General features: G+C 39.6%; 1 protein-coding gene across 2 annotated transcripts in view; it reads left to right on the top strand.

Moving 5' to 3' along the window:
- Positions 1-16,840, top strand: part of HADHB (hydroxyacyl-CoA dehydrogenase trifunctional multienzyme complex subunit beta) — a 40,058-nt gene that overhangs the window by 1,178 nt on the left and 22,040 nt on the right. For both annotated transcript variants that reach the window (XM_045447481.1, XM_045447480.1), the window contains exons 2-4: positions 7,726-7,800; positions 7,907-7,951; positions 15,962-16,061. In XM_045447481.1, the coding sequence (XP_045303437.1) occupies positions 7,734-7,800; positions 7,907-7,951; positions 15,962-16,061 (212 nt within the window). In that variant the 5' untranslated portion in view covers positions 7,726-7,733. The remainder of the gene's footprint in view (positions 1-7,725; positions 7,801-7,906; positions 7,952-15,961; positions 16,062-16,840) is intronic.

Below are 16,840 nucleotides of genomic sequence, written 5' to 3'. Positions count from 1 at the left end.
TTGTCTCCTGCCGTCATAATGCTATCTTCTGCATATAATTACGTTTAGCCACATTATTTAGATAAACGGTGGCAAATTCTTATATTAAGGGCTAGATAGTAAATAGTTTAAGTTTTGCAGACCCATATTGATCTCTCATATATTCGTTGTTTCGTTTTCTTCAGTTCTACAGTTCTTTAAAAGTATAAAAACTCTTTTTAGCTAAAGGCCTGTGGACTGTAGTTTGCCATCCCCTTTTGGCTCTTGACATTTTGTTCCTTGTACTCTCAAAATCATAAGTTCCATCAGAGCAGAAATGTTATGCTTATTGTGGCTTACATAGAGAGGAACTAAGTGTATTTCTGCCACCATCCATTAGTATTAATAACAAACATCTTTGACCCTTACTGTGCATATCAGGCACCGTTCTAATTGCTTGTCTGTATTAATTTAGTTATTCCTCACAGCAACCCTATGAGGTATGTACTGGAATTATCTACATCTTACTCTAAGAAAGATTAACTTGCTTAAGGTCAGAAAACTAGGGTGGAGCCAGGATTTGGCTTTAGGCTGATTTTAGAGTCTGTGCCTTCCATTATATTGTCTTTTTTTTTTCTCTATTTCATTTCATTTTTTATTTTATTTCTTAAATTTTATTTTTTAATTTACATCCAAATTAGTTAGCATATAGTGCAACAATGATTTCAGGAGTAGATTCCTTAATGCCCCTTGCCCATTTAGCCCATACCCCCCCCCCCCACAACCCCTCCAGTAACGCTCTGTTTGTTCTCCATATTTAAGAGTCTCATGTTTTGTCCCCTTCCCTATTTTTATTTTTCTTCCCTTCCCTTATGTTCATCTGTCCTGTGTCTTAAAGTCCTCATATGAATGAAGTCGTATGATATTTGTCTTTCTCTGACTGATTTCGCTTAGTATAATACCCTCTAATTCTATCCATGTAGTTGCAAATGACAAGATTTCATTCTTTTTGATTGCCGAGTAATACTCCATTGTGTGTGTGCGTGCGTGTGTGTGTGTGTGTGTGTACTACGTCTTTATCCATTCATCCATTGATGGACATTTGGGCTCTTTCCATACTTTGGCTATTGTCAATAGTGCTGCTATAAACATGGGGGTGCATGTGTCCCTTTGAAACACCACACCTGTATCCCTTGGATAAATGCCTAGTAGTGCAATTGCTGGGTCGTAGGGTAGTTCTATTTTTAATTTTTTGAGGAACCTCCGTACTGTTTTCCAGAGCGGCTGCACCAGCTTGCATTCCCACCAGCAGCGCAGAAGAGATCCCCTTTCTCCGCATCCTCACCAGCATCTGTTGCCTGAGTTGTTAATGTTAGTCATTCTGACAGGTGTGAGGTGGTATCTCGTTGTGGATTTGATTTGTATTTCCCTGATGATGAGTGATGTGGAGCATGTTCTCATGTGTCGGTTGGCCATCTGGACGTCTTCTTTGGAGAAGTGTCTATTCCTGTCTTTTGCCCATTTCTTCACTGGATTATTTGTTTTTTGGGTGTTGAGTTTGATAAGTTCTTTATGAATTTTGGATACTAACCCTTTATCTGATGTGTCATTTGCAGATATCTTCTCCCATTCTGCCAGTTGCCTTTTAGTTTTGCTGATTGTTTCCTTTGCTGTGCAGAAGGTTTTTATTTTGGTGAGTCCCAATGGTTCATTTTTGCTTTTGTTTCCCTTGCCTCTGGAGACGTGTTGAGTAAGAAGTTGCTGCGGCCAAGGTCAAAGAGGTTTTTGCCTGTTTTCTCCTCTAGGATTTTGATGCCTTCCTATCTTACATTTAGGTCTCTTCATCCATTTTGAGTTTATTTTTGGGTATGGTGTAAGAAAGTGACCCAGGTTCATTTTTCTGCATGTCGCTGTCCAGTTTTCCCAGCATCGCTTGCTGAAGAAACTGTCTTTATTCCATTGGCTCTTCTTTCCTGCTTTGTCAAAGATTAGTTGGCCATACGTTTGTGGGTCCATTTCTGGGTTCTCTATTCTGTTCCATTGATCTGAGTGTCTGTTTTTGTGCCACCATTATATTGTCTTAATGACACTGTAACAGTGAACTGTTAAGCCGCTCCATTTGGCTTTCATTACTTACCTAGGGTGTTTTTCCTTTTCTTTACACCCAGGTGCCTGTAACCTCATGCATCTTTCTATAGTTCCACACCCTGCTCTAGACTACTCTGCTGAGTTTCCACGCTTCCCAAATTCTTGAGTTCAAATGTCTCTTTCCTAAAGGTTAGAGCAAATGACAGTAAAGGTCAGCCTTCCATAGGGTAGTTTGCTTTGTCTCTTTTTTTAAAATATATTTTTAATTATTGATTTCATAATATTTTTCAGAAACTACAGAGAATAAAATAAATATACCTATAATTCCACTACCCAGAGATAACTACTGTTAACATTTTGCAATGTATTTTTCTGGACATTTTTTATGCATTTGTGTACTTACATACATATAAATATTAATTTATGTAGAGTTTTTTTTTTTTTTTCAACGTTTATTTATTTTTGGGACAGAGAGAGACAGAGCATGAACGGGGGAGGGGCAGAGAGAGAGGGAGACACAGAATTGGAAACAGGCTCCAGGCTCTGAGCCATCAGCCCAGAGCCTGATGCGGGGCTCGAACTCACGGACCGCGAGATCGTGACCTGGCTGAAGTCGGACGCTTAACCGACTGCGCCACCCGGGCGCCCCTAATTTACGTAGACTTTAAAAGTAGAATTAAACTGTACATAAAAAGTAAAGTGCTCATTGTAACAAAATTTTTTTGAGAAGACAGAAGAATATAAAATGAAAGCCCTTTCTTCATTCCGTGTGTAGACTCGTAGCTTTATGGACTTGTTTCTCCCTCTGCAATAAGAGGGTGTCTTACTGTATATATTCTGCATGTTGCTTTTTCATTTAATATATATTGTGGACATCTTTCCACTGTCAGTATTTACATGTATACTTTGTTTCATTTTTCTTTCCAAACTGCTGTGCAGTGTTCCATGGTATGTTTGTAGTGTGTTTAACCATTTCCTACTGGTGTGCTTTTACATTAGTTCCAGTGTTCCACTGAGGCAAACGGTGCTACAATGAACATCTTGACTATTTCTGTAGGCCAGAGATCTGTGTATGCTACATATACGTCTTGAGTATTTCTACAGGTTAAAGACCAATTCGAGGATTCACAATTCAGATTTTGTCAGATGACTAAAAAGTGCCTGCCAAAAAGGCCTTAGCAGTTTGCACCACTACCAACTGTATATGGAAGTGCTCAAATAGATCCGTTCTTACTAGAGTTATGTATTAACCATATTTTTTATTTTTGCCAATCTTACAACCCCACAGTGATACCTTGTTTTGATTTTAAAAATATTTTTATTGTTAGTGAGGTTGAACACTTAATATTTTGTTTATTTGACATTTTTACCTCTGTGAATTGTTCATTTGTTTTTGTCTTTTTAGTGGTGTATCAGTAAGGAGGCTTTTAGTTTCAAAGAAGAAAATTAAACTCAGCTTGGCTTATCAAAGGGGATTTACTGACTAATAGCTGAAAAGCACAAAGGGAGGATGGACTTCAGATATGATGCAGTTTTCCTTTTTTCTAGTTTCCTTTTCTGAAAGTCTCAGCTCTGTCCTCTTTTGGGGGTCAGCTCTCTATGCTTAGACTAACTTTTTTCATGTTTGCAAACTGTGGTAGCTGTGCCAAGCTGCAGAAGGAAAGATTTATATTCCAGAATTCCAGGCAGAAGATTTGCATGTCAGACTGACTAGATTATCACCAAGTCAATACCAGCAGTCAAGTCAATACCATGCACAATTGTTTTAGGCCTTGGTTATCCGAACCAATGATCTTGACAAAGAAAATGAAATTATTCTAATTGGTTTAAACTCTGGAGTTGGGCTGGATTCAATCCCATGTAAACGACATATGGCAACTGCATAGCAGGGTGAAATGGATATTTGGGTGAAAACCACAGATTCCATTGTATATTATTTCTCTTTTTTCTGTCATTTGTAACAGTTCTTTATGGATTATGGATACTAACCCTTTGTTTTACTTAAACCTTTGTTTTATGTGTTACAAATATTTTTTCTGAATCTATTGTTCGCCTTTTAACTTTCTTTTAGTATCTTTTGCTGTGTAGATATTTACACGTTAATTTAATCATATCCATTAGTTTCTCTTTTCCTTTATGCCTTCTGGATTTTATGGCATATGTTGGAAGCCTTGCCCCATATAAGATTACGAAAATATTCTCTGACACTTTTTTCTAGTACTTTTATAGTTAACTTATGAATAATTAGATTAATCTGTCTGGACTTGATTTGTGCATGTATGAGTTGTGGACCTAAAGTTTTTTCCAAATGATTAGCCATTTCCCCCAACAAATCCATTGAATAATTCATCTTTCTCTTGTTTATTTGAAATGTTATCTTTATTACATACTTAATTCTTTTGCATTTGAGTGTGCTTCTGAACTTGCTACATCCTGTTCTATTGACTAGGTTTATTGGCTCCTGTGGCAGCGTTGCACTACTAGTTCCTCGTGTTGTTTTTTAATTTTTTAATGTTTATTTTATTTTATTAAAAAAATTTTTTTTAATGTTTATTTATTTTTGAGACAGAGAGAGACAAAGCATGAATGGGGGAGGGTCCGAGAGAGGGAGACACAGAATCTGAAACAGGCTCCAGGCTCCGAGCTGTCAGCACAGAGCCTGACGTGGGGCTCGAACTCACGGACCGCGAGATTGTGACCTGAGCCAAAGTCGGCCGCTCAACTGACTGAGCCACCCAGGCGCCCCAATGTTTATTTTTTTTGAGAGAGAGAGCGCGTGAGTGGGGGAGGGGGAGACACAGAATCCGAAGCAGGCTCCAGGCTCTGAGCTGTCAGCACAGAGCCCGATGCAGGGCTCAAACTCCTGAACAGCAAGATCATGACCTGAGCTGAAGTTGGATGCTTAACTAACTGAGCCACCCAAGTGCCCCAGTTCCTGGTATTTCTATAGAAAGTTTTGGTATCTATTGGAGCAAGGTCCCCCACACCCACTCCTTTTTTCTTTATCGACATTTGCTTGATTATTTTTATGATGCTTAAGATGAACTTAAGGGAATTTGTATCCAGGACTCATGTGGCATCATGGGTAGCTTCTGGAAACAGTGGTGCTCATCTCATGGGCCAGTTTGTCTCTCCCTGGCCAAAGTCTTTTGAGCATCCCTAGGCCGGTGAGCCTGGAGTTTGGATTCCTTCATCTCTTTTCAATCCATATATCTGGAAAAATGGGATTTTTTTTTTCTTTATTGAAGTCATAGGGCATCCTCTCTTTAGTCTGTAAAGAGCCAAGAGAAGTTAAACAAGGCTTTTATATTTTCTATTGTATTTTTGTAACAAATTACCCCAAAATTTAGCAGATTAAAACAAAAATTTATTATTTCATACAGTTTTTGGGGGGTGACTTAGTTCGGTGGTTCTGACTTAATTTCTCATGAGGTTGCAATCAGAATGTTGCCCAGAGCTGTCATCATCTGAGAGCTTGCCTCTGCTTGAGGGTCCACGTCCAAGCTCATGTGACTGTTGGCAGGAGGTGGCAGTTCCTCACCATGTGAATCCTTTCACAGGTGTTGGCTCGAGATGTGCCAGCTGGCTTCCTCCCGGAGTGAGGGGTCAGAAGGACCAAGAGCAAAGTTGCAGTGTTTCTTATAGCCTGATCTCAGAAATGACACAGTCACTTGTGTTGTGTTCTTTTGTTTACATGGGCCACCTGCTGTATGATGTGGGAGGCAACTGTACAAGGATGGAAATACCAAAAGGTGGAGGTTATTGGGAGCCGTCTTGGAGGCTGGCTACCACAGTCTTCATAGGCAAATCTCACCAGCTTTTTTTTTTTTTTTTTTAATTAAAACATGTTTCAAAATTGAGAAATTATGAAAGACAGACAAATGACAAGTCTTCCTTACACCTTGCCCCCTACTTACTCAGTTTCTTTCCTCTTTTTTTTTATTTTTTAGGTTTATTTACTTATTTTGAGAGAGAGAGAGAGGTGGGGAGGGGCAGAGAAAGAGGGAGAGAGAATCCCAAGCAGGCTCCACACTGTCAATGCAGTGACACTCACAAACCGTGCCCAGCGAACTCACGAACCGTGAGATCGTGACCTGAGCCGAAATCAAGAGTCGGACACTTAACCAACTAAGCCACCTAGGCACTCCTCAGTTTTCTTCCTTTTTAATGTGTTTTTCTAGTTTCAGGGATATTTTTACACAGATACAAGGAAATAACATACATTATTTTTTCTCTTTTTAACATGAACAATACCTGCTGTCCCCTATTTTACACTTTTTCCATTTAATACAGGTTACCAATGTACTATATGGAACATAACCATTTCCTTATCTTTCATAGCTGCATAATATTTCACTGGGTGGTGGTTGTTTGGTTTACTTAACCAATTCCCTATTGACTCTTCTAATCTTTCACTGTTACACGCAGTAATGAAATGCATCCTGTCTCGTGTGTAGGTAACGTCCTTGAAATAGATTCATGGAAGTGGAATTGCTGGGTCAAAAGTTCTAGGCAACTGTAGTTGTGACAGTGAATTGCCAAATTGCCCTCTGTAGGGATTGCCCCAGTTTGCCCTCTCTACAGTAGTATGGAGAGCTCCTGCTTGTGTATACTCTTAACACACAGTGTATCAAACCTTCCAGCCTTTGCCAGTTTCACAGGTCAAATATTCTGTCTCTATGGTTTCAATTTGCCTTTCCCTTAGGAACTTCTCTTCATGTATCTAAGAGCCATTCGTATTTCTGTTTTTATGAATAGTGTGTGCATATCTTTTGTCCATTTTTCTTACTGATTTGTAGGAATTCATTTTTGAAGAATTTAGGGAAGCAGTGTATTTTAAATATTTTTAATATGTAGGGTCTTTTCATTTTTTTGTTATTTTGAAACAATAGCGAGCTTATTAAAAATAGCAAGTGCGGGGACACCTGGGTGGCTCCGTTAAGCTTCCAGCTCTTGGTTTTTGCTCAGATCAGGATTTGTGGGTTCAAGCCCTGCACTGGGCTCCTTGCTGACAGCAAGGAGCCTGCTTGGGAGTCTCTCCTCTCTCTGCCCTTCCCCAGCTCGCTCACGCTCTCTCTCGCTCGCTCTCTCTCTCTCACACACACACACAAAATAAATAAACTTAAAAAAAAAGTCACAAGTACAATACATGACCTTTTTTTTCTTACAGCAGTTGGTAGTAAGTTGTTGACATGACACTACACCATTCCTAAATTCTTTAGTGTACATTTCTTCACATACAAACATTGCACAAGGCATTATATCTAATCACAGCATAACCTTCAAAGTCAACAGATTAACATTGGTGGCTTCATGGTCATGTCCAGCAATCTCTCTACTCCTTTGACCCTAGAGAAGGATGTAACCTCTGGAGCTGGACTGCCTGGCTTCAGATCCCAGCTCTGCCCCTTACCTGCTGTGCATCTTTGGGCAAATCACTCAGTCCCTGTGTGCTTCAGTTTTCTCGTCCCTACAAAGAGTGTAATAATAATGCTTAAAATAGTGGTTTACGCACTATGAAAGCCATGTCAATGTAGCTATATTATCAGAGGAAGGATAGTTTGTAATACAGTAATTTTATAGTACTTTATAGCCACCATGGATAAGATGAGATCATAGACTATAAGCCACAAAATTGTTCAAGTAACCCAGGGTATATTTTTGGTCTCCTCTTTTTAGATTTCAGAATGACTTCCATCTTGACTTACACGCTTAAAAATCTTCCCAGTACATCAAAATGGGCCCTCAGATTTTGTAAGTATTTCTTCTTTCTTTTTAAGATTAGAGTTGGATTTATAAGTAACTTACACAGATATTGAATTGTTCTGCTTTTTGTAAACAGTCTGTTTTTATCTTCCAGCTTTAAGACCTCTAAGCTGTTCCTCCCAGCTACGAGCTGCCCCAGGTACAGTAATTTATAAAGTAAACATTTCTGGTTTAAAAGTTAGATTCTAGATTTGTGAATTATGAATAAAAACCAAGACTAATTTGCCAATTCTCTCTTTTTTCTGAGCAACAGGAACATCACGATTGCCTTCACATTAAAACAATATAGGGCTAGCCAGTAATAACGTTACATGGTGTAGGGTTGCCAGGAGGCTACTGATGGACTCACGGCAGTTCCGTGTACCTTGCTGGTCAGTGTAGTCGGCTGTCAGTCCTGGAAATGATTAGAATACAGACATTTTGAGACAAAGTTCGCTTTTTTACATTCGCGGTGAATGATGTGGGCTTCTCTGTCAATCCACATGCGGGAGAGGACCCATTCCTGAAATAGGGGTGATTGGGGAAGTCGTTAATAAAAGAATGTTGTTTAGTCGGGAAATGTGGTTGAATTTATATGGTCATGTAGACCCTTGGTAAGCCCAGTGTAGGTATGTAAATCTGCTGTAGGTATGTATCTTCACTGACCAGAGCTAAAAACACTCTGACGTGTTCATGCCATTATTCTCTTTGCCCGGATCCTATACTGACCTATGATTTAACGATTTTGGTTTTATGATGCTATTTCTACTTGGACGATAGCTTAATAGAAAAGCATCTTGCCAGGATTCAGAAGACCTTTACTCTGTTCCATCCAGTTCTGTCTCAAGTCACTGTGACCTTGAACTGGTCATTTTACTTCCCTGTGCTTTAATTTCTTTGTCTAAAAAAGAATAACAATTGTAGTCTTGTTAGAGTCTCAGATAGTTATGAAGGTATCTCAAAGCACTTTGAAAACTAAATTCAATATAAGTGAAAAATGGTATTTTTAGATACATACATATTTTTACGGTTTTTTAAAATGTTTTTTTAAGTTTTTTTTTTTTTTTTTAATTTATTTGAGAGAGACAGACAGCAGGAGTGGGGGAGGGACAGAGAGAGAGAGGGAGAAAGAGAATCCCAAGCAGGCTCCATACTGCTGGTGCAGAGCCCCACGTGAGGTGCAAACCCACAAAACCACGAGATCATGACCTGAGCCAAAACTAAGAGTTGGATGTTTAAATGACTGAGCCACCCAGGCACCCCTATATTTTTACAATTAAAAAAAATTTTTTTAAAGCAGGATCCCTGCGCAACATGGGGCTTGAACTCATAACCCTGAGATCAAGAGTTGCATGCTCCACTGGCTGAGCAGCCAGGCACCCCGATATTTTTATATTTTACATATAGTATGTTCTCAGAGGTCTATTGCCTAATCCCATCTAGCGAAGTTTAATGTTGTCTTATAACAAATAGATTTCTTCTAGCCTCTAAAGTCTAGCTAGAGTATCGATTTGTTTTAGTCTCATGAAGAATAATTCCTTTCTGTCTCATTTACCTTTTCCCTAATTCAGATGTTTGCCCTGATGCCTTTGCTATGCAGTCACATAAATAGACCTGATTCTTGCCAACTGGGAGAAGGTCAAACCGAATACCAACAGAGGGAAAGCATTTACCCAGCATTTAGACTATTTTTCTTTATACTTGTTTCTATCTCCACAACTGTATTGCAAGCCCTTGTGAGACCTGAACCTTTTTACATCCCTGGTGTCTAACAATGATTTCTTTTTTTTTTTTTTTTTTTTTTTTTTATAATTTAACTTTATTTTTTATTTTTTAAAATTTACATCCAAATTAGTATATAGTGAAGCGATGATTTCAGGAGTAGATTCCTTAATGCCCCTTACCCATTTAGCCCATCCCCCCTCCCACAACCCCTCCAGCAACCCTCAGTTTGTTCTCCATATTTATGAGTCTCTTTTGTTTTGTCCCCCTCCCTGTTTTTATATTATTTTTGTTTCCCTTCCCCTTACGTTCATCTGTTTTGTCTCTTAAAGTCCTCGTATGAGTGAAGTCATATGATTTTTGTCTTTCTCTGACTAATTTCACTTAGCATAATACCCTCCAGTTCCATCCACGGAGTTGCAAATGCCAAGATTTCATTCTTTTTGATTGCTGAGTAATACTCCATTGTATTACACCATACCACATCTTCTTTATCCATTCATCCATCGATGGACTTTTGGGCTCTTTCCATACTTTGGCTATTGTAGATAGCACTGCTATAAACATGGGGGTGCATGTGTCCCTTCGAAACAGCACACGTGTATCCCGTGGATAAATACCTAGTAGTGTAATTGCTGGGTCGTAGGATAGTTCTATTTTTAATTTTTTGAGGAACCTCCATACTGTTTTCCAGACCGGCTGCACCAGCTTGCATTCCCACCAGCAGCGCAGAAGAGATCCTCTTTCTCCGCATCCTCACCAACATCTGTTGTTGCCTGAGTTGTTAATGTTAGCCATTCTGACAGGTGTGAGGTGGTATCTCGTTGTGGTTTTGATTTGTATTTCCCTGATGTTGAGCATTTTTTCATGTGTCGGCCATCTGGATGTCTTCTTTGGAGAAGTGTCTATTCCTGTCTTTTGCCCATTTCTTCACTGGATTATTTGTTTTTTGGGTGTTGAGTCTGATAAGTTCTTTATGGATTTTGGATACTAACCCTTTATCTAATGTGTCGTTTGCAAATATCTTGTCCCATTCTGCCAGTTGCCTTTTAGTTTTGCTGATTGTTTCCTTTGCTGTGCAGAAGGTTTTTATTTTGGTGAGGTCCCTGTAGTTCATTTTTGCTTTTGTTTCCCTTGCCTCTGGAGACGTGTTGAGTAAGAAGTTGCTGCGGCCAAGGTCAAAGAGGTTTTTGCCTGTTTTCTCCTCTAGGATTTTGATGCCTTCCTATCTTACATTTAGGTCTTTTCATCCATTTTGAGTTTATTTTTGGGTATGGTGTAAGAAAGTGTTCCAGGTTCATTTTTCTGCATGTCGCTGTCTGGTTTTCCCAGCACCATTTGCTGAAGAGACAGACTGTCTTTATTCCATTGGCCCTTCTTTCCTGCTTTGTCAAAGGTTAGTTGGCCATACGTTTGTGGGTCCATTTCTGGGTTCTCTATTCTGTTCCATTGATCTGAGTGTCTGTTTTTGTGCCATAACAGTGATTTCTGTTGATGATGATCGTGTGCAGGAAGGCACATGATAAGACAAAGGAATGTGACCAGCTGGTGGGGTGGGGGTGGGAGGCATATGCTGAACAGGTTTTAGGTTGCAATAATTTTATAACTTACTCCTCTTCAAGCTCATGTGAATGTCCTTGCTTGACAACTCTTAGGATGAAGGATTTAGAATAGAGGGATACAGAATTTGTTGGTGTTTTCAGTCATTAGACAGACTGGAGATTATGGGCTGGTTCAGTGTTTATATGTTATGTATCTATATACACACGTGTGTATACCACTGGGATAATATGTAACACATATCTGCTTTGACTTTAATTATATATGTAAAATATAGAATGTGTATCAGCCATAAAATCCTAGGTTTTGGAGTTGGGAGGAGCCTTTTGAGGCCCTCTAGTTCAGCAAATAGTAAAGTTTTGGCAGGGCAGGGACTTGAACCCAGATATTTTAATCCCCAACTCAGTTTCTTAGAATACATTGTGGAATACATAAAAAGGAGCCTTTGAGAAAATTCTGATGTGGTTGGGAGCCAGTGTGTACAAGAAACAGAATGAGAGACCGTTGGGTGACTTCAGTACATAATGAGTAGCAAATATTATTTTTAAATGTGGCTTGTAACATTAGTTTAATTGCTTTATAATATGCCAAATTGTTTTGAATAGCCAATTTTTTCCCTAGAGGTTGCCAGAAGTTCAGAGGCAAGAACCATAGGTAACCTTAGTTATCAGGGACAGATTTCCTAGGAGGTGGAATGTGAACCAGCCTTGAGGGATAAGTAAAAATTAGCAGAGGCCACTCGGGTGGGAGGGTACATGAATGAAGGCAGGGAGGTTGAAATGAGCCCACGAGCAGTGTGAGGGACTGGGGCTCACTCTTCTTGTTACGTGTTGAATAGGGGAAAATGCTTTGGGAGAGTTGAGGTGGAACCTAGTGAAGCCGGGAATTCATTAGAAGAGTTAGGAATTTGAATCGTATCTGGAAGCGTATAAAAGGGACATGTGGTCAGTGGAAGGACACGATGGCATGTCATCTGACTTCCCCTTATTTCTTTATTGTGTCCAAGGTCAGTCACGAGTAATCTGCACATCTTCCAATTTCATGGCCTCTTTCCAGTCCTCATTCTCCTTGAGTATTGAATCATTTGACCATCTTGTGCTCCTTGATTCTCTCCTGCTTTTGCTGTCAGGCATTGATCTCTACTGACTCTCCTGCTGTCTCTCAAGTTCACCTTCTGTCCCACACCTTCCCCCTGCCCTCTGAATGTAGGGAGGTCAACAGATCCAAGTCCTTAATTGTGAGTAATGGACCTGCTCAAGTGAAGGATAAGAGGGCTTGAGTGTGCTGCAGCTGGGAAGGCGGTAGGAACCAGGAAGCCCTAGGGGCCAGCTATGCTGTCTTCTCCTGGACATGTGGTGTGTTCTTTCCTGGCTTTTCTCTTCTTTCTTTACATCTTTCTTCACTCTGCCTGCTGGCTTCTTTGCTCACTCAAGGTTTTTGCTTCACCATAACTGGCTTACAAGTGACTTCAGTTTACCAGTGCCCTGGTTTTCCCTCAGCATCCTTTCAGCTTCCACTAATTAGTATTTGTCTTCATGCTTCTTTGGATAGATTCCTAAGAGAGAGAATCTGACTGGCACAGCTTATCACTTACAGGTGGGTGACATGGGTTACTGGCTGGCCACTCTCTGGATTGTCCTTTGGTGGTCCAGGACCCACCTGGAATCTAATCAGCTTTGGCCGTGGGCTCAGGGATCAGATGTCTGTGGCTGCCCAGCTCCCTTTAGAGGGGGGATGGGTGAGCTGCTGCTGTCAAACCTGCCTCTTGTTCTTCCGTGTTCCGAACCGCAAGTACCTCTTGGGTCTCCCATCTACACCCCATTTGTCTTCAGAGCTTTACCTCGTCAAGTGGACATACCCACCTGGATGTCTCTCTGTCACTTCGAAGTCAGCATATTTAGGAGTGAAGTCATGTTTTTCCCCAAACCGGTTGTTACTCTGTGTAGAATAGTTAGGTTTTCTTAGTCTCTAAGCTTCCTTTATAATCCTGTTGTCCTTTCTTTCCATATCTGATTGGTCACCAGGATGCCTCGTCTTCCTTTATAAAATCTCTTGTCTAGGTCCCTTCCTTCCATTCATACACTGATACTGCCTGTATCCTGGCTTTTAGCACCACAATCTTGAGTCTGCCAGAATCTCCTTGCTGATCTCCCTGTGCCTTTGTGTCCTGCACCAGTACACCTCTGTTACAGCTGACAGGGGAATCTGTACCCCATTTTATCGTGGTTCTTAGCTCTGACCACTGTTGCCTTCAAGTTGATTGTGGATATTTATCATAAATAGTTCTCTATGATATCAGTAGGTGTGGTCAGGTCAGAAGACTGTACATAACACATAAGTGTATGCATGTATGTAACTTCAAAGAGAAAAAAGTTTGAAAGTTATACACCAAATTAGCAGTATCTCCTTCAAAGGAAATGATAGGACAGGGGAGGGCATCAAGAGGGAACTTTAGTTTTACTCTCCATCTTTTAGAGTTGTGTGTTTTTGTTTTTGTGTCTTTGCCACAAGCATGTATTCATGTTTGTGTTTTTTTTAATTAAAAAATTAGAGAAAGGTTGCTCTTTTTTTATTGAAGTATAATTAACTCTGTTATATTAGGGTCAGGTGTGCAACGTGATGATTCGGCAGTTCTGTACTTAGTGCTCATCAAGATAAGTGTATGCCCAATCCCTTTCGTCTACTTTACCCATTTCCCCCACCTACCTCCCCTCTGGCAACCCACCAGTTCTCTGTATTTAAGAGTCTGGTTTTTTGTTTGTCTCTTCTTGTCTTTGTTCATTCGTTTTGTTTCTTAAATTCCACATATGAGTGAAATAATATGGTGTTTGTCTTTCTCTGACTTACTTCACTTGGCATTATACCCTCTAGGTTCATCCATGTCGCAGATGCCAAGATATCATTCTTTTTTTATGGCTGAGTAATATTTGATTGAGTGCGTGTATGTGTGTGTACACATCACATCTTTATTCATTCATCTATGGGTGGGCGCTTGGGTTGCTTCCGTATTTTGGCTATTCTCAGTAATGCTGCAGTATACACAGGGGTGTGTATATCTTTTTGAATTAGTGTTTTTGTATTCTTTGGGTACGTACCCAGAAGTGGAATTCCTAGGTCATATGGTATGTCTTGTCTTTTCTTTTTTCTTGTCTTGTCTTTTCTCTTCTTTTCTTCATTGCTTATTTATTTTTGAGAGAGAGACAGAGTGTGAGTGGGGAGGGGCAGAGAGAGAGGGAGATACAGAATCCAAAGCAGGCTCTACGCTCCAGGCTGTCAGCACAGAGTCCGACGCACGGTTCAGACTCACGAATCATGAGATCATGACCTGAGCCGAAGTTGGGCACATAACTGACTGAGCCACCCAGGTGACCCTAGATCATACGGTATTTCTGTTTTTAATTTTTTGAAGAACCTCCATAATGCTTTCCACAGTGGCTGCACCAATTTGCGTTTTTCCCCCCAGTAGTGCACAAGGGTTCCTTTTTCTCCACATCCTCATTAACACTTGTTATTTCTTGTCTTTTTGATTTTAGCCATTCTGACAGGTGTAAGGTGATCTCATTGTAGTTTTGATTTGCATTTGCCTGATGATTAGTGGTGTTGAGCATCTTTTCATGTGTCCGTTGGCCATTTGTATGTCTTCTTTGGAAAAATGTTCAGACCCTCTATCATTTTTAATCAGATTATTTGGGTTTTTTTGGTGTTGAGTTGTATAAATTCTTTATATATTTTGGATATTAACCTCTTACCAGATATATCATTTGCAAATATCTTCTTCCATTCAGTAAGTTGCCTTGTTTCGTTGATGTTTTCCTTTGCTGTGTAAAAACTTTTGATTTTGATGTAGTCCCAATAGTTTATTTTTGCTTTTGTTTCCCTTGCCTCAGGAGACATATCTAGAAACGTACCGCTACAGCCAATATCAAAGAAGTTACTTCTTGTGCTCTCTTCTAGGAACTTCATGGTTTCGGGTCTCACATTTAGATCTTTAACTCATCAAAGTTTATTTTTGTGTGTGGTGTAAGAAAAAGTAGTCCAGTTTCAATTTTTTGCATGTCGCTGTTTGATTTTCCCAACACCATTTGTTGAAGAAACTCTTTTCCCCATTGTATATTCTTGCCTCCATTGTCATAGATTAATTGACCATATAAGCATGGGTTTATTTCTGGGCTCTCTGTTGTGTTCCATGGGATCTGAGTCTATTTTTGTGCCAGTCCTATACTGGCACGAAGGTTGCTCTTTTGATGTTGGAAAGTAACTATATAAATTGAGTCAAACAGAATCGGGAGGCATTCTAGGTTTTTGCAGAATGGCGATAATCACCAACCAAATGGCTTTTATTTCTACGTAAAAACAAGAATACTAAGCTATGTGAAGAGTAGATATCGTTTATTGAGACTCCTTTTTTTTTTTTTTTTTTTGAGATTTTTATTTTTTAAAGTAATCTCTATACCCAATGTGGGGCTCAGACTTAACAACCCTGATATCAAGAGTTGCATGCTCTCAGTTGCATGACTAAGCCATCCAGGCACCCCGGGACTTCTAATATTAAGGGAAGACCTGTGACACATTGGCTGCTCTCAATGTGATTGTCAAACACTTGATAACAAGAAACAATTTTGTTAATGGCATGAATACTCTCATTAATGAATATACCATTATTAGGTATAATCTCTGTATTTACCTTAAATATCGTTTGGAAACTTGTAAATGCTAGTCAGCTTCTTAGCCTTTTTTAAAAATTTTTAATTGAACTGGTTTGGTAAGTGGCAAATGCAACTTGGCATTGAATGTTGTAATTCTTCTTAGAATGTCTATTTTTGAAAATGTAAAAAGTCATCTGACTTCATATATTTGAATTAATAGTTCTTTGAACTTTACCTTAAAGCCGCCCAGACCAAGTCGAAGAAAACCTTAGCCAAACCCAATATAAGGAATATTGTGGTGGTGGAGGGTGTTCGCATTCCATTTTTGCAGTCGGGCACTTCGTAAGTATTAAATGATTGTGTTCTCTTCTTTTTTTCTTTTTTCTTTTCCAGCTTTATTCAGGGTATCACTGGCAAATAAAAAATGTATATATTTAGGTTGTACGACATGATTTTTTATGATGTACAATGTGATGATTTCATATGTGTATACGTTGTAAAATGATTACTAAAATCCGGTTAATTAACACGTAACTTTATTTATTTCTTCTTTTAAGACACTTTCAGAAGTGGTCTTTGCACATGTAACCCAGTCGGTAATACTGTCGCTAGTGAGTTAATGTATGCATAGCATTCTTTATGAAATTAATACAGAATCAGTCAGGCCAGTGGTAAAATAAAATGGCAAAATTTGTTTTTCATCCTTTCTCATGAACAAGCCTAGTATAGTTTTAGATTGAACCAGGCCAATTTTGAAAACCTAGTGTGGATCCAGATGCCTTGGTTCCAGCAGAGGTGTGCTTTCCTTGTCTGGAGATAAGTACCTTGTTTCTGTCCTTGTTCAGAAGTTTGAATACTGAGGCTGTGGGCCAGTGGGTATTCAGAAGGGCCTTTAATTCATTGCTTTAGCTTCCTGATCAGAATTGCAGTTGACAGGCTGGTCGAAACCCCAGCATAGCACAACCCCAAGTAAGTAGAACCAGAATGATCCTAGATGAGCACAGAAATCTCCTGGAACCAAACTGCTGTTCTCCTTAGACTTGTCTGCTGCTTTGTATCCCCAAGTGGGGCCTAGTCTGTCCAAAAGCTGATAATGGGCTTTGGTAACTAGGCACAAACTA

Source organism: Leopardus geoffroyi, chromosome A3, assembly GCF_018350155.1.
Source record: "Leopardus geoffroyi isolate Oge1 chromosome A3, O.geoffroyi_Oge1_pat1.0, whole genome shotgun sequence".
Classification (NCBI taxonomy): Eukaryota; Metazoa; Chordata; class Mammalia; order Carnivora; family Felidae; genus Leopardus; species Leopardus geoffroyi.
This window is presented reverse-complemented; position numbering and strand designations above follow the sequence as displayed.